The sequence below is a fragment of the Eublepharis macularius genome, chromosome 10 (assembly GCF_028583425.1).
Source record: "Eublepharis macularius isolate TG4126 chromosome 10, MPM_Emac_v1.0, whole genome shotgun sequence".
Classification (NCBI taxonomy): Eukaryota; Metazoa; Chordata; class Lepidosauria; order Squamata; family Eublepharidae; genus Eublepharis; species Eublepharis macularius.
Genome location: NC_072799.1, coordinates 27854954 through 27881745, shown reverse-complemented (window position 1 = coordinate 27881745; position 26792 = coordinate 27854954). Strand labels below are relative to the sequence as shown.

The following is a 26792-nucleotide window of genomic DNA, read 5'->3' as shown; positions in this document are numbered from 1 at the left end:
GTGGGCAAATGGTGATGCAAAGGCAAACTTTCACAGGGGACAGTATTACAAAAGTTCCCCTTTTGGTTAAACAGCTGTGTGCATGCTAGGGTTGCCAGAAACCCCAGGACTCGGAGCCAAAGCAGGAGTGCAGGAGGCTGGGGAGTAGGGGGCAGCAGGGTACTTAGCTCCAAATGGGTGATTTTTACTGAACTGAGCTTCAGAACTACCTGCGGTTCCCCCGTTGTGCTGGAAAATGAGAAAGATGGAGGAACTGCTGGGCATGCTGAAGCCCGGTTCAGTAAAAATCGCCCCCAAATAGGCATTTTTTACTGAATTGGGCTTCAGTGCAACCTGCATACACTTCTTCACCCCCATGCTTCCCCCTGTCAGCCAGGCGAGCAGGGCTGGGTGGTGGCAGATGGGATTCCCCCACTCTGGGTGGGGAGATGGCAAGCCTAGTGCAAGCCTGACATGTAAGCAATTGGGCAGTATGACATATCTCACACTTGTTAACTGCTCCTAAAAGGTATCTTGCTGGTCTGGCTGATATCTATGTAGGGTCCCTGCAAAGCAAGAAAAAAGCTCCTCCATAGGCCGTGTAGCTCTTTAAACAGGGAAGTAGCACATAGATTTGTGGTTTCTTAGTTTTAGCTCTGCACATGTCTGGAAACATGTTTCTGCATATGCAATCTAGTTCAACAAGAACAAATACGTTTACATTAGTGGATGTAATTTGGTTTCTTCCTCTTAGGAAATACAATTTTTAGAATTTGGATAAGGTGGAATTTGTACTTCTTGCAATTAAATATCCTTTGTTGGTAACTACTTCTTCAATTAGAAACTGCTACTGGGGGAAGCCAAGACATCAGAATATTAAGGATGGGTTATCAGATCATATTCGGGTTAATGCAGTACAAGGGACACACACACACACACACACACACACAGAAATTTCACTGGAGAAGATCTGGAGAAGTGGTAGATCTGGTACTTGCCATTGTCTATTTGTTTTCCATTCAAGAAATCCTGGGTCAGCATTTGGTTATGCAACAGAGAGCCCGTTAGCAAAGGATTCTACCTCTTGATTTCTGCTCAGGACTCTTCCAGGCTAATGGCTCATTTATTTAATTACATTTATATCTTGCCTTTCGTGCTTCATAGAACTCAAAGTAATGTCACCCATCCAGAATGATCAAGCCCAGGCCTACTTAGTTTCACTTGCCTTCGGACATTACTCAGGGCCTCTTACAGCTGACTGTCCTTTTCACCCTTGTATGCTGCTGTTGTGGTGAGTGGAGGAGTTGATGGGAATATTCATATCAATAGTTTGATGTATGTTTCTTCTATGTGATTACTGTTCACTGATGTTTTATGGATTCTCTCCATAACAATTAGGTTTGATCCTACAGTCCATGAGGGCAAAGATCAGGGATGCTTCCTGTGTCCCCCACCCAGCAGCCCCACCTAACCCAGGGAAAACTGTTTCCTAGTGTCATGGGACCTCCGTGAGCCAATAGACACATAGATCAGAAAGATGCACTGAGAAAGGGGAAAGGGGGGCAAATGGGTACCTTCCTCCCATTAGTGCAGCTCCACTGACAGAAGAGACAGGAAGTGGTTTGGGACCTTTCTGGAATGCTGGAAAGATCTTTAAAAAAAAATTATTACACAAATTCCCCATCTTACCTAAATTATATCAACTCCCCTCCCCCCCTCCTTATAGACTTCCAACAGCTTTCCAACCCTTAGCCCATCTTATTATTTAAATTACTCTTAACTATAATTTTTCTAAATCTTATATATATTGTATCACTTATTTCAAGCATATTCAAATTCTTCTATATCTCCAATTTACTAATATATCCAATCTACGTCTCCCTGTTTAACCTATCTATTTTTAATACATTCTTCTTAATACTAATATTAGCTTAGATTGATTAATAACTAAATTTCCCCATTAATGGTAAAGTTACTTCTCTCTCCCCTTTGTAAAATCACACATTAATAATTCTCAAACTGCCACAGTCCTCCTTTCACATCCCATTTTTTTTCTAGATATTGTTTCAATTTCCCCCAGTCTGCAAAATATTCTCCTGGATCCAGATCTGGAATGCTGGAAAGATCATTGACAAATGCAGATGGGTTATCGGATCCAGTTCTGTGTCGGTAACAATGTTTCAAAGTAGATAGCAGTTGTAATAATTTGAAAGTATGATATTTTGAGAGAAAGGAGAAGTGAGATGTTCATTCACTTCTTGTTTTTTGGGCTAGATTCTACTCTGCATTAGGGAACACACATCAATGGTTTGCAAATATTTCTGCACCTTCAGAGGCCCTCAAGCCGCTATGTAGAACGAGGCATGCCAGCCAGGAACGAAACTGCCAGCAAAGAACTTTGTGTCAGAATGGGAATGCTATTCTGTTGTGCCAAATAAACATTGTATTTAGACTTTTGCAATGTTTTAACTGTTTTCTTACCAGCCCTTGATGGCTGATGGTGACACAGCTTGTGAATATAGCACATTGGTACAGATGGGGGCCAAAGGAAATAATTTGCATGTAGCCAGTGAAGGAGAAAGATCTTATAGCTGGCAGGCAAGAAGCAGCCTTGGGGGTTGGGTGGGATGGGGATGCGTTGCGCACTATTGCTTTGGGGAAGTGACGTTATTTTAAAGCCTAAGCATTATCTCTTCGGGTTTCTGTTAGCTGCCCTCTGCTTGACTCTTGTACGTTGATACAAAAACAGATATTTTAAAAGTTGGAGATAAGAAACAATATGACTGCATTACGAGAATTCTAAACTGTGTGCACTGATAGCAGCTGCAAAATTACCTTTATACATTTAAAAGAAGCTAAAAGTGAACTGAAGAAAACTTTTAAAAAATTACATTTCGTGTATTGTCTACTGTGGCTCGAAGATCTCGTGGAGTAAATTCTAGGAAAACTAAATTGCATATTGCATGTTCTGTTATGACCTAACACCTTTGTAATGAGCCCCGCCCCCCCGCCAAAAAAAAACCCATTCAAAATAGGCTGATTAAAAACTGAGCCTTGAAGAACAGATGTGAACTCCTGCGTATTCTGATTTCCTTGAGAATTTATCCAAATTTATTTGTCTCTGACCTGATGTGTAATATTAATCATCATGAATATTGAAAGTTGTACGAAGAACTCCACGTCCCGCACACAAGTGTATTGATGACTGTAAGTACTCAACTCTTTGGCTCACTTCAAGAGAAGCAATAGTTTGCATGAAACAGCAGTCACGCAGCATTTCATGCACCTCACACTTTTGGCTACATGCTTTCCTCCGCATTGCAGCGAGCCATTAAAGGAAAGCCACAACAGCTAACCAGACGGGTCTGGGAAGCTTTAGAAACAGGGCATCATGTCAAATCTCTCCCTTCTTGCTTGTCTCTAGCATCTGCTATGCAGAGCTGTAACTCCCTTTGTGGTTCCATTTAGTTATCAGCTATTTTAGTCATTTATATAGATTTTAGTCATTATATCTACCAATGCCCTGACCTGGATAGCCCAGGTGAGCCTGATCCCGTCAGATCTCAGAGGCTAAGTAGGATCAGTCTTGGTTAGTAATTGGATGGGAGACCTCCAACAAGGCAGGGAATGGCAAACTACCTCTGTTGCCATAAGTCAACTTTGACTTGAGGGCACTCTCCACCACCACATATCTATCAGTATTTTTATCTCACCTTTCCTCCAAGGAGCTGAGATTGAAATTCATTATTTCCCCTCATTTTATTCTTAAAACTACGCTGTAAGGTAGGTTAGGCTGTAAGAAAGTGACTGACCTAAGTACACTCAGTGAGCTTTTTGGCAGAGTGATGTTTTGAACCCAGCTTTCCCTAGAGTTGCCAGCTCCAGGTTGAGAAATTCCTGGAGATTTGGGGTTGGAGGTTGGGGAGGGTATGGTTTAGAGTGGAGAGAGACCTCAACTGGATATAATGCCATAGAGTACACCTTCCAAGGCATCCATTTACTCCAGGGGAACTGATTTCTGTCGCCTGGAGATCAATTGTAAATCTGGGAGATCTCCAGACACCACCTGGAAGTTGACAACCCTAGATTTCCCCAGTCTAGTCTAACACTCTAATCTTCACACAGTACTGGTACAGAGCTATCTACTATGACTCTTGACATATTCACTATGGATTTTAATAATCCTTTGAGGGGGCATCACATCTTGGGGTAGTGTGAATTCCATACATTAATTCCATACATTAATTAAGTACTCTCTCCTGTTGCTTACAGCAACATATTTGAGGACTGTGAAACTTCTTCCACTTTAGGGGTTATCCAAGAAAAAAAATCTTAATGCACCCTATTCCAAAATGTAACTTAAAATAAGAGAGGATTCTCCCTCCCCATCTAAATATGTAGTGAATGAATGACTTCTTTTGAGATACCAATATATGAATTATAGATAGCCTTTCAGATTCTACTGCTATGTATTATTAATTAAAAAAACTAAAGATCTTCATCTGTGCTCAAAATAAACCCAGATAACTAGGCCATTACATGGTGAGAATGGGATGAAAGAATCAGGCTGTTAACACAACTTTGCATGTTACTGCTGGCAAGGTTTCAGCACACAAAATGACTTGATCCCTTTTATATATCATGCTGGACACCAACATTTATCTTTTTGAGGAGGAAATCTTGTTTAAAATGCAAGTGCCACCCAGTCATATAGAACTGTGAAAAAACATACCGTTTGTATAAAAGGTATATTCACTACTCCAAGCCAAATTCCAGTGTATCTTGGGGTACTAAAATATCACCAAACAAATTTTGTTCATGGTGGCAGCCTTACCTGGGGCCCCTGTTTGCAGTCCATGGGGGTATGGAGCAGAACAGCTGCCATTACCCCTAGAGGCCCAGCAGCTCCTGGCAGACTCCATGGGGCTACGCGGGCTGCTCTGGATTCAAAATGCCCAAACAGCCAATCAGCAGTTGGCTGACCGGGCTTGTGGTAGGTGGGTTCCAGCTAGTGGACCTGGAGGGTACAGTCTTCTCTTTGGTCTGCTGGCTGGGTACATTTTCAGGAGCCAGCTGGGCACTTACAACTCTGATCTCAACTGGTTTCATACCCAGCCCTTCCTCTCTGCCTTGATTGGTTTTTTTTTTCCCAAATGTTGATCTGGTTTGTGGAATGTGAATCCTTTATTGCTTTCCTTTTCAGGTTCTATAACATGGTATTGGGCTTTAGGGGGTCTGCTGTTTGGTTTTTCCTAGCTTTGTCAGAAGTTTGTGCGGTTTTGGCTTTGGGACCAGATCCTTTGGGGGGAAACATGGCCTGTGAGCTCAGTTTCCCCATAATTGGGGATCCCCTTAAGGCATCTTGTGTGTGATGCCTTAAGGTGGGGCATGCCCAGCTCAGGAGCAATTGGGGCATGCTCACTCTCAGGTGGCAGGGGATCCACACAGAGGTTTGCACCCATGTGGAATCCCACTAAGAGCCAAAACACACGAGAAGAAATACCTAGATTCAGCACGTGTTCTCTTACCTCAAGGTTTGCCGGGATCTGTAGGCGTCCTGGAAGCTTAAAGTTTAGCATTTACAGAGCAGCAGGAAGGGAAATACAGGCGCCTGTATTTCCCTTCCCCTTCCTGCTGCTCTGTAAATGCTAAACTTTAAGCTTCCAGGACGCCTACAGATCCCGGCAAACCTTGAGGTAAGAGAACACGTGCTGAATCTAGGTATTTCTTCTTGTGTGTTTTGGCTGTTATTATAATCCCATGCTTCCCCTCCTCAGCAGGTGTACTGAGGTGGTGAGGGGTCATCAGCTTGCAGGTAGGTCAGCTGGTGTTTGGATCCAAGGCTCCGTAAACTGTGAACCAATAAATCTGTGACCTTCTTAATTCCATCTAGTTGTCTCTGTGTCTTCTGTTGCAGAGGAGTTAGCCGTGTTAGTCTGTGGTAGCAAAATCAAAAAGAGTCCAGTAGCACCTTTAAGACTAACCAATTTTAGTGTAGCATAAGCTTTCGAGAATCAAGTTCTCTTCGTCAGATGCATGACTCTGTATCATGCATCTGATGAAGAGAACTTGATTCTCGAAAGCTTATGCTACAATAAAATTGGTTAGTCTTAAAGGTGCTACTGGACTCTTTTTGATTCTGTGTCTTCTGTTGCCTTGCCCTCATCCCCTTCCCTCTTTGGTGCTGGACCTGCCAACAGTGTACTTCATAACATTTAGAGCCTAATTTGAATACTTCTCTTTATAAGTTGCTAACGTTTTGGTAGCTGTGGGAGTTTTTTCCTATCCTAACCATATATCTGTCTGTGGTAAATGTTCCTCAGTGAAACCAATTGTTTATGCCAACCTACAGACAATTATAACACTTCATTTCAGAAAGGTAGGATTTGAGTCCAGTGTCACCTTAAAAACCAACAAGATTTTTCATGGTATAAATTTTGGAGAATCAAAGCTCCTTTATTCAGATACAAGTAGGAGTGGAGATCCCCAAGCCTTTATATCCCAGTCAGTAGGTGGGAGGGATGAAACAAAGAAGAGAGTCAGGATGTAAAGGTGGTACAATGGAGCCTGATTAGAGCAGAAATCAGCATCTGTAAGATACTAATTTTAAACTGCCACTACACTCAAATCTTGCTGTTCTGCTGTAGGCCAACACAGCTACCCACCTGAAACCAACTTCACTTCTGGGAGCTCAGTTGGAGAACATTTGCTTAGCATGTAGACATTCTCTAGTTCGATCCCTGGCATCTCCATCTAAAGGAAACAAGAAATAGGTGATGTGAAAGTCTTTCACTTAGACCCTGGAGAACTGTCTCCAACTAGCATAGACAATACTGTCCTTGATAGACCAGCAGTCTGACAAGGTATAAGGAAGCTTCATGTGTATATGTGTAATGTTTCCCAGATCTCTACGAGGAAAGACTGAGGGACCTGCGAATGTTCAGTTTGGAGAAGAGGAGGGCTGTTTTCACACAATCACGTGCCCGGAAGATTGTGCGAAACTCACGGCATAAAATCATCTTCCTATCACGATTTCCTGGCACGATCTCGTTTAATGGCCCTTTTTCTGACGTCATCGGGCCATTAAAGGGGATCATGCTGGGAGATTGTGCTAGGAAGACACTTCATACCGTGAGTTTGCACAATCTCCTGGGGCGTGTGTGAAAACAGCCAAGGTGAGGGGAGACATGATTAGTCTGTGTAAGTATTTAAAAGGCTGTCACTTAGAGGAAGGAAGGGAGCTGTTCCTGTTGGCAACCAAGAATAGGACTTGAAACAATGGATTTAAACTACAGGAGGGAAGGTACTGGCTGGACATTAGGAAAAACTTTTTCACATTAAGAGTAGTTCAGCAGTAGAATCGGCTGCCTGGGTATATGGCGGATTCCCCCTCGTTGGCAGTCTTCAAGGAGCAGCTGGACTAATACTTGTCGGGAATGCCTTAGACTGTTCCTGCATTGGGCAGGGGGTTGGACTAGAAGATTCTAGTGCCCCTTCCAACTCTATGATTCTATAATCAGTTTTCCTTTGCAAAACCAAGTGATGTGATTTCCTGAACCAAATATACTGCTTTATGACTTTCCCTTTCCCCCAGAACAGATATTAATATAGCTTGATGGATTCCATGGGTGCAGGTTAGATCTCTTGCCACTTTAGAGGGCAACTGATAAAGACAGTCCAAATTGCTGGATACTCTTCAGCAGTCAAGCTTCTGAAGTGAAATCAAAGGGATACATAATAAAGCAAGCAATCCCTGAAAGCCTCAAGTCAGCTGCAATACCCTTTTATCTTAAGATGCAAACAGCATTTCATAGTAGGCTGAGATGCTGACTGCTGTTTACAGCATAGAATACAAGTGTGTATTCTGTGAGAATGGCCTTTTGCCAGCAAAGGATCAAAGTAGAAGAGGTCATAATCAACAACCAATATGAAATTAGTCTTCTTGGGGAATAATGAATGTGTATCACACAGCTTAACCGGACCCAAGGTACAGCCCTGGAAAAATTTCTGAAGGCCGTTCCACCTTATGTCAATTGAAATGGCAGGACTAACAAGCAGGACTTACAAGAATCTCCAAAGGAAACAAAGCCTAAGTGTGTGTGCCTGCTCTCACTGATTCCTTACCTCTTTCCCTTACCCTTTTATCTTATTATTATATATCATTTGGTTTCCTACATCTGTGGATTACTCCTTCCTTTTTAATGTTTCATTGTAGGATGTGGTTCAATCTTTTTACTTGTCGTGGCCTGAGAATTTTTTTGTGCCATCAAGTCACAGCTGACTTATGGAGACGGTGTAGGGTTTTCAAAGACGTTTAGAGATAGTTTGCCAATTCCTGCCTCAGTGTCAGGGCTGCAACCCCCTCCCAAAGGCAAGGGATCCCTTGCACCCAGCACCTGTCCCCTTGCCTCCAGTCAACTAGCTGGTGAAAGGGAGACACCTGGAGCATAGGCACACATGAGAAACGCACGCCCACCTGTCGCAGTGGAAAATGATGTCCTTTTCTGGCTTGACATGGAAGCTACATATCACTCGGGGGGGGGGGTGATTAACTTAAAATTGCTGCCAAACACTATGACCCCAAGCACACAGGGTCTCACCTCCCCTCTTCCCTCTATTTACTACCCCTCAACCAGCTGAAAACTATTGGAGTCAGGGAACTCCATATTTATTTTCCCTATATGTTGCCACCATTTCATTCCTCAGACACTTTGGTCGTGACCAGATAAAATTGTGTTTTCTTGTGTGTGGTGTTTCCCTAAGCCAACAACTTCAGTCAGGCAGGGTTAAAACAGAAAAAAGAATAGCTTTTATTTATAAGATGAACATAGGAGTGATTAAAACTCTTAGATACATTGCTATTAAATTGTGAACTTATAAACCCCACACTCTCATAATAGTGGGCGATTGTACTATAACATGTGTCAGAAGTCAGTTTTCTCTCTGCTGCTTCCTTTCAGCAGCCTCAAATACCTCTTCTCCTCTCACTGTTTTAACAGATCTCAACTGCCGCTAGCCCCAACACTCGGTTAGCTCTCATTGGTGGTTTGTTGTCGGGAGAGGCAGAACTTAATCTGACTGCCACATATAACTCTAGAAAAAAACTCAGATGGTGATTTTGCTGAATACATTGATTGGGTCAAGGAAGGAAAAAAATGCTTAAGTTGAAGAAAAAAGTTTGCATGCTTCTGCATCTAACTACTTCCCCAGAGAAAATCAACCAGAACAGGGTTGTTTGGCCGTTGCAGGAGCTTCAGGGGCCTAACTGCCCATTTGTGTCTTCTCTCCTTCTCATACTTTATTGTAAATGGAGAATATTTTCTTCCTTCCAGCATCCTGCTCATTTGAAAGCATTCTTGGTCTGCATCAGAATCTTTATGATCTAATTATTACTGAGAGAAGACGTAGTAGCTTTCAAAATTGGAATGGATGACAGAGAAATAAACATGAATTTGAAGAGAGAATAATGGAACTGTGCAGTATTAGAAATTTTAAAAAATAAAATAGGGGTTAATCTTGGTGGTATAGCAGAAAATGAGGGCTATATATCTAATATCTCAACCCTTTATAATTAGATCTTTGTTTAATGAAATCCCAAATTATTGACTTTTTAAAAACATGTTAAGTTAAAAATCACTGCCATCTGCTCAGTAGTTTGCCAGTCTAAAGGCTTTGTAAAACAAAGCTTAGATATGTGATTAGGAATAATAGGGAGATTCAAATAAGCAAAGAATAATTTTTGTATTTATAGAATGCTCTTTGGCCTGGAAGCATCTGTCTCATTGAATCACTCGTCTATATGGATTGGTTGGGGAGGGGCTCCTGTACATTTAAATGGTTGTCTTATAGAAACACCAAACTGAAGTCTATTCTAACTGAATCAGTCCACTAAAACGAGGAAAGAAGGCAGGCAGGAAGGAAGGGCTTTATTTATTAGCTGTGAGAGATCTGGCACAATTTATGTTTTCTCTTTCCTTGGAAATAAGAGGTACCAATTAAATGTGATCTACTGACTGCTTGGGTATCAAAGGAGTGGCATTACATGATCCAAAGGCAGTGTTGGCATCACTGGAACCATCGTTGTGCTATGTCTCTCTAAATCAAGAACTGCCCTGTTCAAGCCTCCCCAGCTGCCAGATAAAAACCAAAATGGATGGCTCACTTTGGAGGCATTTATTAAATTTATATTCATATTGATGTACAATGATTTGAACTGAAGATTATTTCTTTGGGCATGACCACAATGACGCACCTTTTATTACCAACTCACCCAAGTCAACCTTGCATATAAAAACTTTCAGACAGATACATGAAAAGAGGATACCTTTGGTTCCAGTGTACCAACAACCCAGAAATATTGGGATACCTTAGTCCGTATCCTATATACTCCCAACAGAGCATCTAAATGGTTTTTTTAAAATGTGGCAACCAACACACCAGCACACCAGAACCTATGGCAACACCTCCAACCACCACCAGTCACATGCTGATGACATCCTCCACACATATGGGAGAAGCCAGTCTGTGCAGAATGACACCAGAATGCTCCCATGACATCACCATGCCTTGCTATGGATTCAAGATTTCAATTGGAAGTCACAAGCATAAGAGAGTGCTCTCAAGTATGTGCTGCAGTATTTCACAGTGTGGGGCATGCACAGAAGTGGCAGCTGACACACTGTGGTAGTGGAAGACCAGGAACTAATGAGTGCTGCAAGCCACAGCCATCCCCTCCTTTGCATTGCTTCCTCCTGCAAGAAAGCTGAGCCCTAGCATCATGTTCATGCCTGGTCTTGTTGTGGTACCCCAAGCCACTTCTTGGATTGCTTGAGCTAAGAATCAAGTTGAGGGAGCCCACAGGAAGCCCAACACTTGGGCTTTCCTCGCATCAGGCATAGGACAAAATAATGTTAAATAATTGTCATTGGGCCATGGTGTGATGTCACTTCTAGGGAAAACCTGGAAATTCCATCAGTCCACTCTAGGAATTGCCAGAAACTTTATTGTGAAACTTGGAAGTGACATCACTCTGTTGCCCAATGACACCCCTGCCCTGTCCCCATGGACTCCCCAAATATAAGGATACAAGGCAAAACTCAGAATCTCTGACCAGCAGTACATGATGACAACAGCAAAGAAGGGGGAGAAACCAGGACTAGAACCCAATCCACTGAACAATTCTCTAACCACACAAGTCCAACAGGTAATATGAAGTCAATTTCTTGTCTCTCCTTTTTCAACTCAGAATCTCTGTTTTGATTTCACTCTCCCCGGTATGAGCTGAACCTGTGATTCTCTGTTTTTGAACCATTTTCGGTTTCTTTGCAGTAATTTCCCCCATAAATGTAGGCATTTTACAAATTTTGATATAACATGTATACTAAATAATGCTAATTTCCTAGTATAAATATCATATAATTAAATACCATATAAATGCATAAACACACACACACCATAAAATGCATGTTTACTATACACTCCTACAACATCAGCAAAAAGTGAAGAATGGATCAGTTGACATTGACAACAATATAGACATATAAAAAGAAACCAATAGGGCACATTCACTCCTCACTAATTTACATTCAATTGTTCACATATCCACAATAGTAACATAAAGCAGTGATTCCAAAGATGAGGCCCACGGGCACTATGGTGTTCACCAGTGTATTTCCTGGGACACTCCTGCTTCTTCCCCTTGGAGTCTGAGGTGCTTCAGAAGACGCGTGTTTCTGCAGGAAGCAATCATTTGGAAATAACTGCCACCATCAGAGGAGGAAGCTTGTCAGGGCATCTACCAACTTTTTGTAGTCCCCTGCCTGTAGCCGTTGTATGATTGATCCCACGTCACATGGCAGCCATTGGTGGTGCCCACTACCCTTTCCAAAGTTCCAGAAGTGTCCAGTCTCAACCTGGTTGAAAATTCCTGAGTTAATGTATGTCATGAGCTCAAAAACCAAATCTGGTGGATTGTGCGATAAATACCATCTGAATATGATTCGGGATTCTTGTTTCTAAGGGCTATCCAATTCTTTCAAAGATCCAATTCTTTTAGAGTCCAACTAAGCACACAAACATGGAAATTCAATGAGGTTTTTGCCACTAATCCGCATTGCTGTATAGACTATATGCAAGAGCATTCCACAGCTAAGGGGATCACATGGTTACCCCTTTCACTCCTTATAAGCTTGAAAAGACTAACTTTTTGGCATATGCAATACCTGTGGAGATCAGTTTCATGCCCCCCCCTTTTCATTTTTCTGCACAGCTGCTTTACATAGCTTGCCTCAGTCATTTTCTACTGACTCATGATACCTGAAATCAAAGAAAATACAAAAATAGAATGATTAATGTTTATAGTATAAAAGAAACCCATGCAGGATTGTTAAGAATAATAACTCCACAAACCTCTGGAAGCCCTATTGGGCATGTACAATTTGCTGCAAATGAGGAGGGACGGAGAATAATCTGCTCTGGTTCCTAGGCAGGGATGGTAAGTGGTGAAACGGGTGGGAAACAAAGCCCTCACGACAATCGATCACAGCCGAGGACAGCAATCTCAAGTACTCCTTGTGAGCTGCCACTGTCCATAAATAAATGTGTGCAATCACATCACAATTGCTTTTTTGCAGTGTTTGATCACTGGACATGTGTTTATTGCTAATGCTGGGTGAGGGACACATTCAAATGAGCTGAAGGATCTCAAAGCTGTGACAAGCTGGCAAACTGCACACACTGTAATTTCAGAGTTAAGGCACTGAATGCAATGCAAAACTCACAGAGTGATAAAGGAACAAAATCAAGAGAGTTTTTCTGTCCCTAACCCACATTCTCAAATTATTTCTTCTCAAATCCAGTATCTTAAATGGCAATATTTTTAAGCATGATTGGTTTGGGAATGTTAGCAGTGTCTTATTAAAGCACTGAGATTTCCATATAATAAAAAACTCCTCCTGTGGAAAAACAAAAAAAGAGAAAGTAATTGAAATACTTATTAGCTCAGTACTTCAGTTCACTACTCCTTAGCACCTGCCATGTTTTAAAAAAACCAGAATTCACACATTACCACTTTTACTGATGATGTAGGGATTCAGAATGAAAGCATTTAACTCTTTAAGTAAGATAAGCCTCTAACAGCTACTACTACTCCCACCAGAATTTTATACACCTTTGCATAATACGATGTTTTAATTGCATGATTTTATTTGCATAGATATTTTGCATTTAGGAAAGAACATCCCATAGAGATGCAATAATTGTGCTGGCAGGAATGTCTGCAGGGAACTGTTAAATCAGATAAATGATTGTGTAGTCTTTAAAATACTTGCTGTCACCTTTACCCCCACTTGATCTGAGAAAGAGGGAAATGAAATGATATTCTGACTTTCCCCAGGGAATTATTATTTTGAACAGATGTGGGTATTTCTTGCCTCCTTTAGGCCTAAGAGAGACCATGTTGTCTCGGAGTAGCTGATTGGGGAGGGAATGACAGTGGACTTTGAGGATGCTAGTAAGAAAAAATGTGAGCTCATGGGTTGTCCAAACCTCACTCCCTCCACTGTCAAGCCTCTCTCCATTGCTTCCCCCCCCCATTAGGGGCTCACGGGGCATCCAATTTGGAGAAGTATGTTGCCATCATTATCTTCCTTTTCCTCCTCTCCTCAGGTCTTTCCTTCATAGCTTAGGGACATACTCCAAACAGCTCCTTATCAGCCCCCGCTCTGGACCTTATGAGGCTGATGTGACAAGGAAATCTGAAGAGAGGTCACAGGTAAAGATGGGCACGAACAGCAATACGAACCAAAAAAAGCCACGAACAGCCCAATCTGTTGTTCGCGAACAAGCTGTTCATGAGGTCCCATTCTAAATGAACAGGTGGTCGTTGCAAGCCTCGTTCATTGCTGTTCGTCAAGCCAGACAGTCTGGCACCTGCAATCAATTCCCTTGGCAACTTAGGCAGGGTTGTCTGAACTCTGTCTGAACTGCTGTTGCCCTGGAAACCCCAATCTAAGCCTGATTTAGCTTGATAGGCAGGTCTTCCTTTCAAGTGTGGAGCTCCAAATTTGTTACAACAAGGGAGCAAAGACCAGGGGGGAGGGAGCTCCCAGCTCTGGCTTAGTTTGCAGACAGTGGAGAGGGAAAGAGTTGCTGTTGGCATTTTGATAGAGAGAGTGCATTGGAGCTTGAATTTTCTTGGTGTGTGGTGGGATAGGGATATACCTCTTCAAGTTCCAGGGCTGCTGCCAGGCTCTGGGCCAAGCTATTATTTATTGGTACCTTTCCTGCTGCCTGCTCAGGTAAGGTTTCTGGGAGTGGTGTGATAGGGATCTACCCCTTCAAGTTCCAGGGCTGCTGCCAGGCTCTGGGCCCAAGCTATTATTTATTATTGGTACCTTCCCTGCTGCCTGCTCAGGTCAGGTTTCTGGGAGTGGTGCTGTAGGGATTTTGACTTGGATGATGGCTGGAGGAGAGCCAGCTGGCCCCTACAAACAGTCAACCACGAACATGTTTGTGAACAGGGCCATGTTTGTGGTTGTTCGTGAGTCCCTGTTCATGGATGGCAACGAACAACAAACATCATGTTCGGGTTTTTTTTCTGTTCATGCCCATCTCTAGTCACAGGTGACATCAGCTGCTCATGAAACTCTTCTCTGGCCACTTCCTCTTCAGCCATGCCCTAGGCCAGTTGTGCTTATCATGGCAGAATTAGGGATGAACCCTCCACAGATGATCAGACCAACAGGAGACCCTCCTGGCTGTCCCTGCCATCCTGGCCTAGACAAAGTAGATGAAGTAAGACTAAAACCAGTCCATTCCTGATCTAATTTGTAGCTCTAAACTTAATAGCAAAACTAAGCAGGAAGAAAACTGTAAATGTCGAATGAAAACATTTACCTCTCTATTCCAGAAATGAAATCAGAAGAGCAATTAAACCAAGGATAAATCAAACAACTAAAGAAACACAGTCTCCCACAGGAAAAGTGTTTTTGCCATATATCAAAGGAATTACTGATCAGATGGGAAAGCTTATGAAAAAGCACAACCTACAAACAGTATTCAAACCCACCAGAAAAATACAACAGATGCTACAATCAGCAAATGACAGCAGAGACCTCTGCAGGAGTATACCGCATACCCTGCAGCTGTGGACAAGTTTACATTGGGACCACACAGCGTAGCATCCAGACAAGAATAAAAGAACATGAAAGACACTGCAGACTTGGCCATCCGGAAAAATCAGCAGTGGCTGAACATAGCCTAACTCAAACAGAACACAGTATCCTATTCCAGGACACTAAAATATTGGACAACACTTCCAATTACTTCGTCAGATTGCACAGGGAAGCCATTGAAATTCATAAGAATAAACACAGTTTCAACAGGAAAGAAGAGACCTTAAGAATGAATAGAGCATGGTTTCCAGTCCTGAAAAACACCAGGCGAACAAAATACTCTATATCCAATAATAATCCTGCATAGAAGATCTGCATATCAAGCACCAATCCATGTGCAAAAGAACCTCCTCAGGATACAGTGAAGCCTCCCTCCATTACCATTCCACACCCTGGGAAACTCTTACAGGATGACTCAGCCCATCCCTACCTTCCTGAGTAGATATAAATTACCTGCCAACTTATTTTCCACACTGTGACACTGAAAGATCTCTGTCTTTTGGTGCTACACCTCTGAAGATGCCAGTCACAGCTGCTGGCAAAACGTCAGGAACTACAATGCCAAAACCACGGCTATACAGCCCGGAAAATCCACAACAACCATAGTTCTCCGGCCGTGAAAGCCTTCGACAATACATTTACCTCTCTGCTGGTCTTCTCCTCTAGGCTGAAATTGTCACATCCTTTTTTCATTCAGTGACCACTTGACAAAGCCAGCCAGCCTACCTTTCTATAATCCTCTAAAACCTGTATATAAAAATGGAGTTTTAAAACCACGAAAAAAAATTCTACTGCCTAGAACTTCCCAGAAATCCTTTGGGAAACAGTTTCATGGTTTATAATGAAGTGATAGATATTACATCTATTGATGTCATAACAAAATAAACTGTTCTTTGCTGTCTTGGGAATCACATGACATTCAGTACACAGTGTTCTGGATTATGTGACATGATCGGTGACATTTCGCTTATTCTTCCTTGCAGGAGTATTTTGGACATTATGGTAATTTTCAACATTATAATTAATCAAATTCAGTACATGACTATAAAATGGCTACTGGCTTATATTTGAGTTTTTCAGCTTACCTAGATTGTATTGGCTTTGAAGGATGTAAAGATGACCCTAATAGAAAAAAGGTGTGTGAAAACTTTTGAGGATAACAAACTACAGAAGATGTGTCTTCAGAGGAGGGGGCACCAACTGATAGGTAATTTATTACCTATCAATTGCAGAAGCAATGCTACCTGCAGTAGATTCCATTCCAAATAACAAGAAACTTCTTTTCTTTTCTTTTTCTTTTAAAAATATTCTGCAGAAATTCAATACATTGCAAGGGGCAGTGTTTAGAAGGCATAGAAAGAGTGTAAACTCAAAACAAGTACGGCTCTAGATTGTGTAACTGTTTATTTTACATGTTTTTAAAAAACACCTGTTTCCTCATGGATCAAATTACAAAATGTTGAAAGATAATATAGAAGAATTTAGGATGGAAAGTGTCTACTTCAGTCAAATAAGGTAATAACTGTATAACAGTTAACTGTAAGAACTACATTATAATTCAAATTATTGTGCAAATTATAATTCAAATTATTGTGCTACTTGGCCAACCCCCATGTTGAATACCCCTACTGCGCAACTAAACTAAACTCATTTTAAATTGTTAATAAATCATTGTTGTCATCCTGTGTTTGTGTGCTTTGTTTTCATTGTTTTTATATATTTATATATGTTTTTAATATTGTGTTAATATTTTTATTGTACACCACAGGGGCCCTGAGTTGGGTGGAAAGGCTGATTTAAAATGTTTTAAATAAAATGAATAAATACCAGTGTTTTACCAAGAGAAAATGACCATTGTGAGCAAGGGAAGATTTTCAAACTACTTCTTTGCAAAAAACTGAATCATCGTAGAGATAGCTTTTAAGCATGTTTAGAGGAGGAAGTGGCATTGGCCTTGCCTGAGGATAGATAAGAGGGTGTTGAGCAACTGACTTCAAGGTGAAGTCTGCAGAGACTCCTTGTCTGTTTTCTCTAGGCAACAAACTCAGCTAAAACCTTAATGCGAAATCTGAAAACTGGCTGCAAACTTGAACATGGCAAGGAGCTTCACTACACTTGACTCTGAGACTAATGTTTTCTATTACCACCTAAATTTTCTCTTTTCAGGCTGAGCACAAGGTGTTAGGATCATTCTTTATCAAACAGTCTTCCTGAAGAAGTCAGAAACGCTCCCACTGTCCTGGCTTTTAGCAAACTGTGCAAAACCAAATTATTCAGGAAGGTTTTTATACACAGGTAATAGGGCTGTGCTGTAAGGTAACCGGTTCATAGATGTTTTGATAAAAGGATAGGGGCTGTAATTTATACTACTGTGCATTGTCTGTAGCTGTCATTTATTATGTCATATTAAATTGCTTATACTTTGTTTCATCATTGTTTCAGCTCTGTATCAGATTTGTTTGTTTTCAGATTTCTGCAGTCTTACCCTGTTGTACAGTTTATTGAATGACCCAACTGTTAATCATATTGCATTACTCTGTGCAAGCTGCCTTGAGTCTAAGTAAAAAAGGCAGACTATAAACAAACAAACAAATAATGGGAAGAATACACATAAAGAATGAACTATTCCCAATCAGAAACTCACAGCCCATTGAGAGCCAGGTCAAGATTCCTCCAAATTTAGGTCTGGCTTATAATGGATTGTTCACTGTCTGGCAACTAGCTCTCTCGACTTATTCATTTTCTAGCACCTTTTCCACCTGATGTTCCCATGAATTCTTTGATACTGGCAAGTTATATTTTTTATGCAATGACCAATGAATCAGCTTTGCAATCCTGCCATGTCTAGCTTTGTAGTCCGTCTGTGCAATTTTGCTGCATTCAGAGATAAAGTGGGACACAGTTTCATCTTTTCCCTGGCAAAGTTGACATTTTGGATTTTCACTGATCTTCTCAATTTTGGCTTTCATAACATTCATTTGCAATGCTTGTTCTTGTGTTGCGAAGATCAGACCTTCAGTTTCTTTCTTGATTGTACCCATCTTCAACCATGCCCAAGTTAGGCTATTGTCACTTTTTCCTTCAATATTTTTTAGATGTTGCCCATATCATTATCATTATCATTATCATTATCATTATCATTATCATTATCATTATCATTATTAAATTTATAGCCCGCCCGCCCTGCAATTGGGCTCAGGGCGGGTTACAACAAAAATAAAAACACAGGCATACAATAAAATCACAAATCTTACAATACAGCACTTCAACAATTCACAAAGGGTGAAGGTGTAGGTTGATATCCTGCGGCTGCTCATATGTGGTGGGTAGATGACCATATAGCCCCCCCACAGGAGAGAGGCCAGCAGGGAGACTCATTTGATGGATTTAATGTTGGTCTCAACCAACCATTTGTATGTGCCTCTCATAGGCATACTCAGTACTCACAGTCAGTTACAAATGTTTTTGGCAGTACCCCCTCTCCGTTTTCACAGTAGTTTACGTATAGATGTACTATCAAGTCACATTTGACTTAGGCAACCTCAGCAAGGGTAGGGTTGCCAGCCCCACCCCCACCTTCCGCAAGCAACCAGCAGGACTTGGGGGAGGATGGGTGGACTATTCTCCTCTTGCACATACATCAGTGCGCATGCATGCCTGCAGCCCAAGTGAATGATGTCATTTCTAATGCAACCTGGAAGTGTCAGTGTTGCTTCCAGGTCATATCGGAAGTGATGTCATCAACTGGGGCTGTGGGTGCACCCATTTCCCTAGCTTATCTTCTCCGTGGGAGCTCATTCCTCTTCTTGCTGATTATCTGATGATTGCAAAATCAAAAAGAGTCCAGTAGCACCTTTAAGACTAACCAATTTTATTGTAGCATAAGCTTTCGAGAATCAAGTTCTCTTCGTCAGATGCCTGACGAAGAGAACTTGATTCTCGAAAGCTTATGCTACAATAAAATTGGTTAGTCTTAAAGGTGCTACTGGACTCTTTTTGATTTTGCTGCTACTACAGACTAACACGGCTAACTCCTCTGTATCTGGTGATTGGCAGTCCGAGGCATGAATCGCCAGGAGTTTGCTCACCTTTAGCGGGCACCTGGCAAGCCTAATCTTGTCAAGGCAAGTGATTAGCAGAGGTGGTTTGTCATGGCCTTCTTCTGCATTCTTCCTTCCCATCTAAGTACCAACCCTACTTAGCTTCCAAGTACTGATGAGATAGAGCTATACCATACCACTTTCTTCACAGTACTTTAGTACTCCATGAAGTCAATGGGTTTAGAAATGTGCCGCTGCTTTGGATTGCCCTATTAATCCTTTACATAGCCCTCAGTTGCCTTTACTCTTATTCACTGTTAGTGAAATTATCATATATGTAGTCTGCTTTGATTGATTTGTTCATGTTTACCAACATTTTGTTCACTGTGGGATCTTTGACTGGATGGGATAACCAATGTGATTAATCCTAGAAGGAGAAAAACAGCTGTGTGTCTGAGTGTGTGTTATGGTACCAAAGTAGGAGCTGCCGACAGAAACGGTGGCATGCAGGAAAATAAAAAGCAGGTGAAAATCTATACAACCCAAAGCCACAATCCAATGTAGAGGTGAATACACTAAAGGCCATTAAAATCAATTGGTTTAGGTATACTTAAATTATGTTTAGGATTGGGCCCAAATTGTTTTTTGAGAGGAAGTTACACCCCCCAATGAAATTGCTATTTTATGTCCAAAAATCAAAACTGGAGCACATTTGTCACAGGACTAGATAGGGAGGTTTCAAAAAAACCTATGTTAGGAAAAAATGTCACAGTACTATTCAGAAGAGATTGCTGATCTCATTTTTCAATCAAAACTTAATGGTTCTGACTTGTATCAAATACAGTATATCACTTCACATTCAGCTGAAAAGACAGCGCTCTTAAGAATAAACTTTAATTTTTCCTTCCTAACTTGGGAAAAAGTAATTACTGAAAAAGACTATACCTGCTTCATATTGTATGTAAAAGAGACAGTGCTATGACCTCCTGCTCAGCCAAGAGCAATAAACTCATGTTACTGCACTTCTGACCTAATCAAATTCCCGCCAAAGTCTCTAAGTACACTATGCCACATCTTCTTTGATAATCTAATAAAAACGAATTCTTGGTGGAGATTTTAACAAAAACATTTAAATGAAAAGAACTCTCTTCATATCTGGGTTATTATGCAAAATTTTTCCGAGAAAGCTTAGTGTGTGATCATAGATAGTCACTTTTTGATATGAGAGATGTAGGAAGAGATGCACTCCTCCCTGCGAAAGACAGCATCAAATACCTCTGCAACAGCAGGAGTACTGAGACAGTTTTGAAACTGCCTGCATCCTCTCATTTATTTTTAATTGCTTTGATCTTCGGAAGGGTCTATGTTATGAGCTGAAAAACTTGATGGGTGCACTTACCATATTGTATGCGCTTTTTGCTTTAATAATGCTAGAATTCATAAATATATTCCAGGCATCCAGACAGTATCATTCTTGTGATACCTTAATGTTGCTGTTTTTATGAAATGAAAGTCACAGCAGTTTGCAGGTTGCACTGAATTGCCCCGCTGTGGATAACTACTGGGAGGCAGTGGACACTGAGGAGCTATTTATACCTAACTAGGAATTTAATTTTTCTACTGCTAGGTCAGGAAGAAAGAGAGAGGAGCAAAGCCCCAAGAGAAGCAGGATCTCAGCTGGAGAGTGGAGGGAGAGTCAGTTCAGGCCCCAACTGGTACCTAAGGGGTAGGAAGAGAAAATTGCATTAGCCTGCTCAAAAGTCTAGGCCTACCCTGGCAGAGAGGAGTAGGGTAAGACTTCCAAGTTAGTATGGCAGTGAGGAAAGGGTTAAAAAATGGAGATAGGAGGAACTTGTGCTTTGAGGCCATGATCAGGTGGATAAGGCAATAAATACAAGCTGAATGTACACAACAGATGTAATGTTAGTTGCAAAGGTGGATGTTCTAGAGGGATTTGATCTATTTGTTCTTGATGGAGTGGAGTTAGCTTTTGCAGAGCAGGTTATGAGCTTGGTGGTGCCCATGGGCCCAGCCTTGCTGTTTGATAAACAGGTTGGCAGAATGCCCAAGAGCACCTTCTCTCAACTGCATCTGATTTGCCAACTCTTTCTTTTCTTAGGCTCAGCTGATCCAGCCATGCTGATCTATGCTTCTGCCACCTTGTGACTGGATTATTGCACTCTATGCTGGGTTGCCCCTAAAGACAGCCTGGAAACTGCAGCTGGTCCGGAATACAGTAGCCCAATTATTGCCAGTGGCTAGCTGACGGGGACATACGTTGCCCATTTTGAAACAGCAACATCATCTCTTAGTTTGTTTCCAAGTTTAGTTCAAGATGTTGGTTATTACATTGGAAAAGCCATTCGCTGCTTGGGGCCCATATATTCAGACAGTTGCTCCTCCCATATATTCAGACAGTTGCTCCAGTTACAGTCTTCAGGCTGCCACCACTAGCTGTTCCCCCACGTAGAGTGGCCCACCAGGTGTTGACCAGGGCTTTTGATGGGTTATGAACAGCAGGCATCTTTTTTGTGTGGGGAGGGAAGTGTTTGGGTTTTTATAAACCTTGAGTCAAGAGGAAAAGCAAGGTATACATATTTTAATAAAAACATGGGTAGAAGAAGTGCCAGTTGCTGGTACTGGCAGGGAACCTGGAAGAAGGGAAAGCAGTAGGGCATGTAATCTCCACAAGTTACAAGGGAGAAGGAATTACCTACTCACCTGGTGTCAGTGGCTGTTGTTTTTGAGATTGGAGCAAGATGGGCTACCTTTGTCGGGAGGATGCCCCAGTCTAGGGAACCTGACAAGGAGATTTTCATATGCAAAAATGGTGTGGTGAGAAAACCTTGCAGTGGACAAACTGAAGGCAATATTTTTCAATGTCTGTGGCTGTAAAACATACGCTTGTTGCAGTCCCTCCCTTGGATTTGTCTTTCTAGTTCTTTTCAGTTTTTGTACAGTGTTATTCCACCAATAGTCTGTTTATTATCCTGCAGTTTTATTCATACATTAAAAGGATTCTAATACATAGACTGCAAAAAACTACACAAACACTTAGTCATTGCCAGTTTATTTGTGGGGGGGGCTAGCTCCTTGCATGTCCTTTATATAAAGATGGGCTAAAAGTGAAACTAGTCTGCCCCTTGCTGACTTGCAGATGCAAAACAGCTGTAAAGCATATTACAGGAATATGCAGTAAGCCACAATACTTCAGAAGAATTTGATCTGCAAATATACTATAAGGTATTCCAGGAGTGCCACACACATGATAGAATAGCCTATGCAATGAGACCCTCTATTCTCTTTTATAACAGAATTCTGTTGGTCAGTGATTGAAGCACTTTTTTTGTTTGTTTGTTTTGAAAAGTTTTACCTATCCAAAGTGACAATTTAATGGATTTTCTGTGTTCTAACTTAAAAACTGGTTTTTATTAGGGGGGGATAGTTGTCTTTTTAACTATGTTGTAATATTTTTATAATATTGGAGGTTGCAAAATTCAGTTGATTATAAGATCTTGACCATCACCTGGAATTTTTAAAGGAAAGGTATCTGATAAATGTAACAAGAAAATATATAATAATAGCAACCCACTAAAGGGAAAACTCTCAAATACAGTCTGGGCCTTTTGTACTTGCAAGGATATCTCCTCCTGTGTGTGCTTCCCTGTTAGATAAGATCTTCTGGAAAGATTTTGTGCCATCTTTATATGAAGGGAGATCTTGTGTGATCTAAGGCAAAGCATGTTCTGTTGGCTGAAACGCTGTTGGAGCTGCAAGTTTTGCTATTGATTGCCACTTCTGTGTCTACTCAGAAGTAAGTTCTATCTTTTTCAATGGGGCTTACTCTCAGGAAAGTGTCCTTGGGATGGCCCTGTAAATGACCACTTCTGTTCTTGAATGATAGGGAAGTGCAGCCTCTAAAAGTTAAAACAATTGTCTTGTTAGATTATGAAAGGTTTTACAAATATGTTTTGTTATTGTATAAGTTTATTTTTCATGAATTAGTCTGTCAGTCAACCTCGCAGCAATGAAGACTAGAAATATCATCAGACCACATTAAACCATGTACAGGTGCCTGGAAGCAGTTTTGGAATGGATGAGGGCTAACAAATTGAAATTTAATCCTGACCAAATGGAGGTGTTACTGGGGGGGGGGGTTGATCCTGAAATTGTCCATCTCCTGTTCTGGATGGGATTATACTTCTCCTAAAAGAGTAGGGTAGCCAGGTCCCCGGGAGCCAAACTTGGGATGGGGTGCCAGGGGGGCTCGGGGCTTATCAAATCAGCCCCCCATGGGGACTTCCTTATCACACCAGGAATGGGGTCATTCCTGGTGTGACAAGGAAGAGTTTCAGAGAATGTTCCTGTACACTCCAGAGTTTCTGGGCCCATTCCCCATGCTTTCCCTCCTTCCAGCCAGGTGAGTGGTGAGTGGAGGTGGGGGCAGAGGCTAAAAGCAGGGAATCCCCTGCTCCCATTGGGGGACTGGTAACCCTAGGGAGTAAATTTGTAGCTTGGAGAGGCTCCTGGATTCAGGCATCCTGTTTGATAAACAGATCACAGCGGAGGCCAGGACTGCCTTTCACTAGCTTCTGCTGGTGGTGAGCCACCTGTGGCCCTTCTTGGGTGGGGGAGATTTTTGCCACTATGTTTCATGCCCTAATAACATGTACATTAGATTACTACAGTGTGTTGTACATAAGGTAGCCCTTGAAAACTGTCTGGAAGCTAAAGTTGGTACAGAATGCGGAGGCCAGAATATTGACTGGAGTGAGTTGTAAGGACCATATCACTCCAGACTTGTTCTATCTACACTAGCTCCCAATTTGCTTCTGAGTCCAATTCAAGGTGCTGGTATTGACCATTAAAGCCTTATACAGCTCAGAGCCAGCAAACCTTAAGGACTGCCTTCACCTATATGAACCTATTCATCCACTCCAGCCCTGCTTCTAGTGCCCCTGACATCTGAGGCGAGATAGGTGGCGACTGGAGAAACGGCCTTCTCAGTCATAGCCCCAGAACTTTGGAAGCCCCTCTTCAGGGAGATGTCTCCCTTTATTGTCTTCTGCCAGCATGTGAAGACTGTGTTATTTTGTTTGGCATACCCCCAATAACTGTTAATGACTCTCCTCTCTGGCTTTGAAATATGTTTTTACTTAATCATTTTACGTATATTTTATATTAATGTTTTTTAATGTTTTTGATGTTTCCCTCCTTGGGGACCCTATCTGGGTGGGAAAGAAATGTTTTAAATAAACAAATACATGCCTCTTCCTCCAAAATGCCCATGGCAGTGTATATCGTTCCCTTCTCCTCTATTTAACCTCACAACAATCCTGTGAGGTGGGTTAAGCTAAGACTGATAGGCTCGAGGTCGACCAATGAAGTTAATGGCAGAAAGGGAGATTTGTCCTACTCCAGAACTGTACCCACTGGCTCTCTGACTTAGCTAATGTGTTTTTTAAAAAGAGGAGAGAGAAAGCTGTGGATTCTCTTGCCTCAACTTACTGTCCTGTTATAAAACTTTAAATTGCTGCAGCTGATCTTTTTTATTCCTGTCCTGCAAGTGGTTTGATTTAAGAAGCTCTCTGCAGCCATGCAGAACTTCAATGGAAATATAAAATGTACGAGTCATCCTTTAGCAGTAATAAACTCCGGCAGTGTTGCACCTGTAGACTTTCAGTACACTTTTCAGGATCCTATAGGTGAAAACCTTCAGTGCCATCCCTTACTATCCATCATGCCGGTATGGTCAGTCAACAAACAGACAGCTATTGGCTATATACAACGACTTGACTCCTCAATAAAACACCATACATATATTCCTTCCAAACATATCCCAGGAATTTGAAAATCTTTGCAATGGCTGGAATGTTATATACAAGCAATGCTTTCATTAGAAAGGACTATTCACAAGGCGGGAATAACAGAAATTTTTATTTTCTCTCTAACCAAATAAACCAAGCCAGTCTCATTTTTCGTTAATGAAGAGGGAAAAGATGAAGAACCCTCTTTCTCCAGACTGGTGAAATGACATATGGTAATTTGCCATGCGTTGCTAGACAGGGAAACGGCTTTTGTTATAATAAACCTCCAAGTAGTCCTACTGGAATTCTGCCAGTATTTTAATTAACAAACCTGTCATATGTTTGGGTCATTTATGCCCACTTTGCAGACCAGAGAAAAACGGATTTCATATTTAGCTCTCCAGCGGATGGGTGCTGCTCTACTGCTAGAGCCATGCCTGATACAAGCAGAAAGTTGCAACAGCCTCTTATGGCCTGAAATGAAATTATTCTTGTCCATTGTCTATTGCATCATTAAACGCTTGAAAATAATTTTGAATACGAGGAGAGAAAAACAAACAAGTGGAAGGATGTGGCACTCGTCCAGGAATGTTGCCATATTCATAGATAAGAAATCACAGCAATGGGGAAGAAACAAACATCCGAAGCAGGATACGGCTTCTGCCCGACAACAGCATGTGAATGTTCTGATTGTTATGGTAGAAGAGGAGAAGCTTTAGCCTTCCAACTCCTCCTGACCATGCACAGACTTGTTGAGAGAAGGGTCAAAATTCAGGGAGCCAGAGTTACTCTGAGGATCCATGAAGCCAGGGAAGTCATTTGATTTGCTTTCCGCTGGTGTTTAGGTTGGATTTGGGTCAGAGGCCCAAATTTTTCTAGGGCTCTCAGCAATCCTGACATGCACAACCCTTTCTGGCTTTAACAGTCAATGAAGTGTAGGCATATATTGAACTAGGACTGCCTGAAATCAGCACTAGACTCATTCAGTGGCCTTGGGACAATGTGTTCTGTCAGCCTAACCCAGGTTTCTGTGAGGAGAAAATGGAGAAGCCACGGACATCACACTGAGCTTCTTGCAAGAAATATGAGATTAAAATATGATAGTTATTTTCATGCTGTTGCTATTCTTCCTCCCTCACTACTTCAGCTAGGGTTGATATTTTACCATCAACTGCTCCAGCAACCTGATCTACAACCATAAAAGAAAGCTGATGACTTACCAGCTAGCTGGGGTTGGCGCCTGGTTCAGGAGGATGCACTGGAGGCGGGGTTACCTGAAGGAGGAGGAGCATCCATCTTGCACTGTTCCAGCTGCATGGTCAGCGCCATTACATCCGAGCATCCGCAAGAGCAGCTTGTTGTCACACACACACACCCTCCACCAATTAAGGACTATTGGGAGGTACTGTCACAACTTTATGGGTTGGCGGTTTTGAGGCATTGGGCCGGATCCCAACAGGGTGAGTGGGCCTTTGGGACTGCTCACCCTGACAGACCTGGAATCAAGGGTCACCAGGCAGGGCCAGCGATGGGTGCTGAGATGTGCCAGCGGGAGGCTGGCGGGTGATGCATCGGTCAGCAGCCAGGCCTCCAATGCCAACGGGGATCCATGCCCAGATGCCAGGCCAATGCTCCATCCAGCTGTAATTAATAAAGTTGCGGCCATTTTTAACCCAAACAAGTGTCTGGTGTGATTCATTAGCTGTAACACAGTCTGACATAGTACATAGGTGACAAGCAAATCTGCATGGTAGGTGGCAGGGAAGGAGGGACTAGTCCAGTCAGCCTCTTCC

The 26792-nt window shown here is 41.9% G+C and overlaps 1 protein-coding gene across 1 annotated transcript in view; it reads right to left on the bottom strand.

The window, feature by feature from the left end:
* Positions 1 to 26328, bottom strand: part of BANK1 (B cell scaffold protein with ankyrin repeats 1) — a 288974-nt gene extending 262646 nt beyond the window's left edge. The window contains exon 1 of the mRNA XM_054990418.1: positions 26274 to 26328. Coding sequence (XP_054846393.1) covers positions 26274 to 26328 — 55 coding nt within the window. The remainder of the gene's footprint in view (positions 1 to 26273) is intronic.
* Positions 26329 to 26792: the final 464 nt, after the last annotated feature.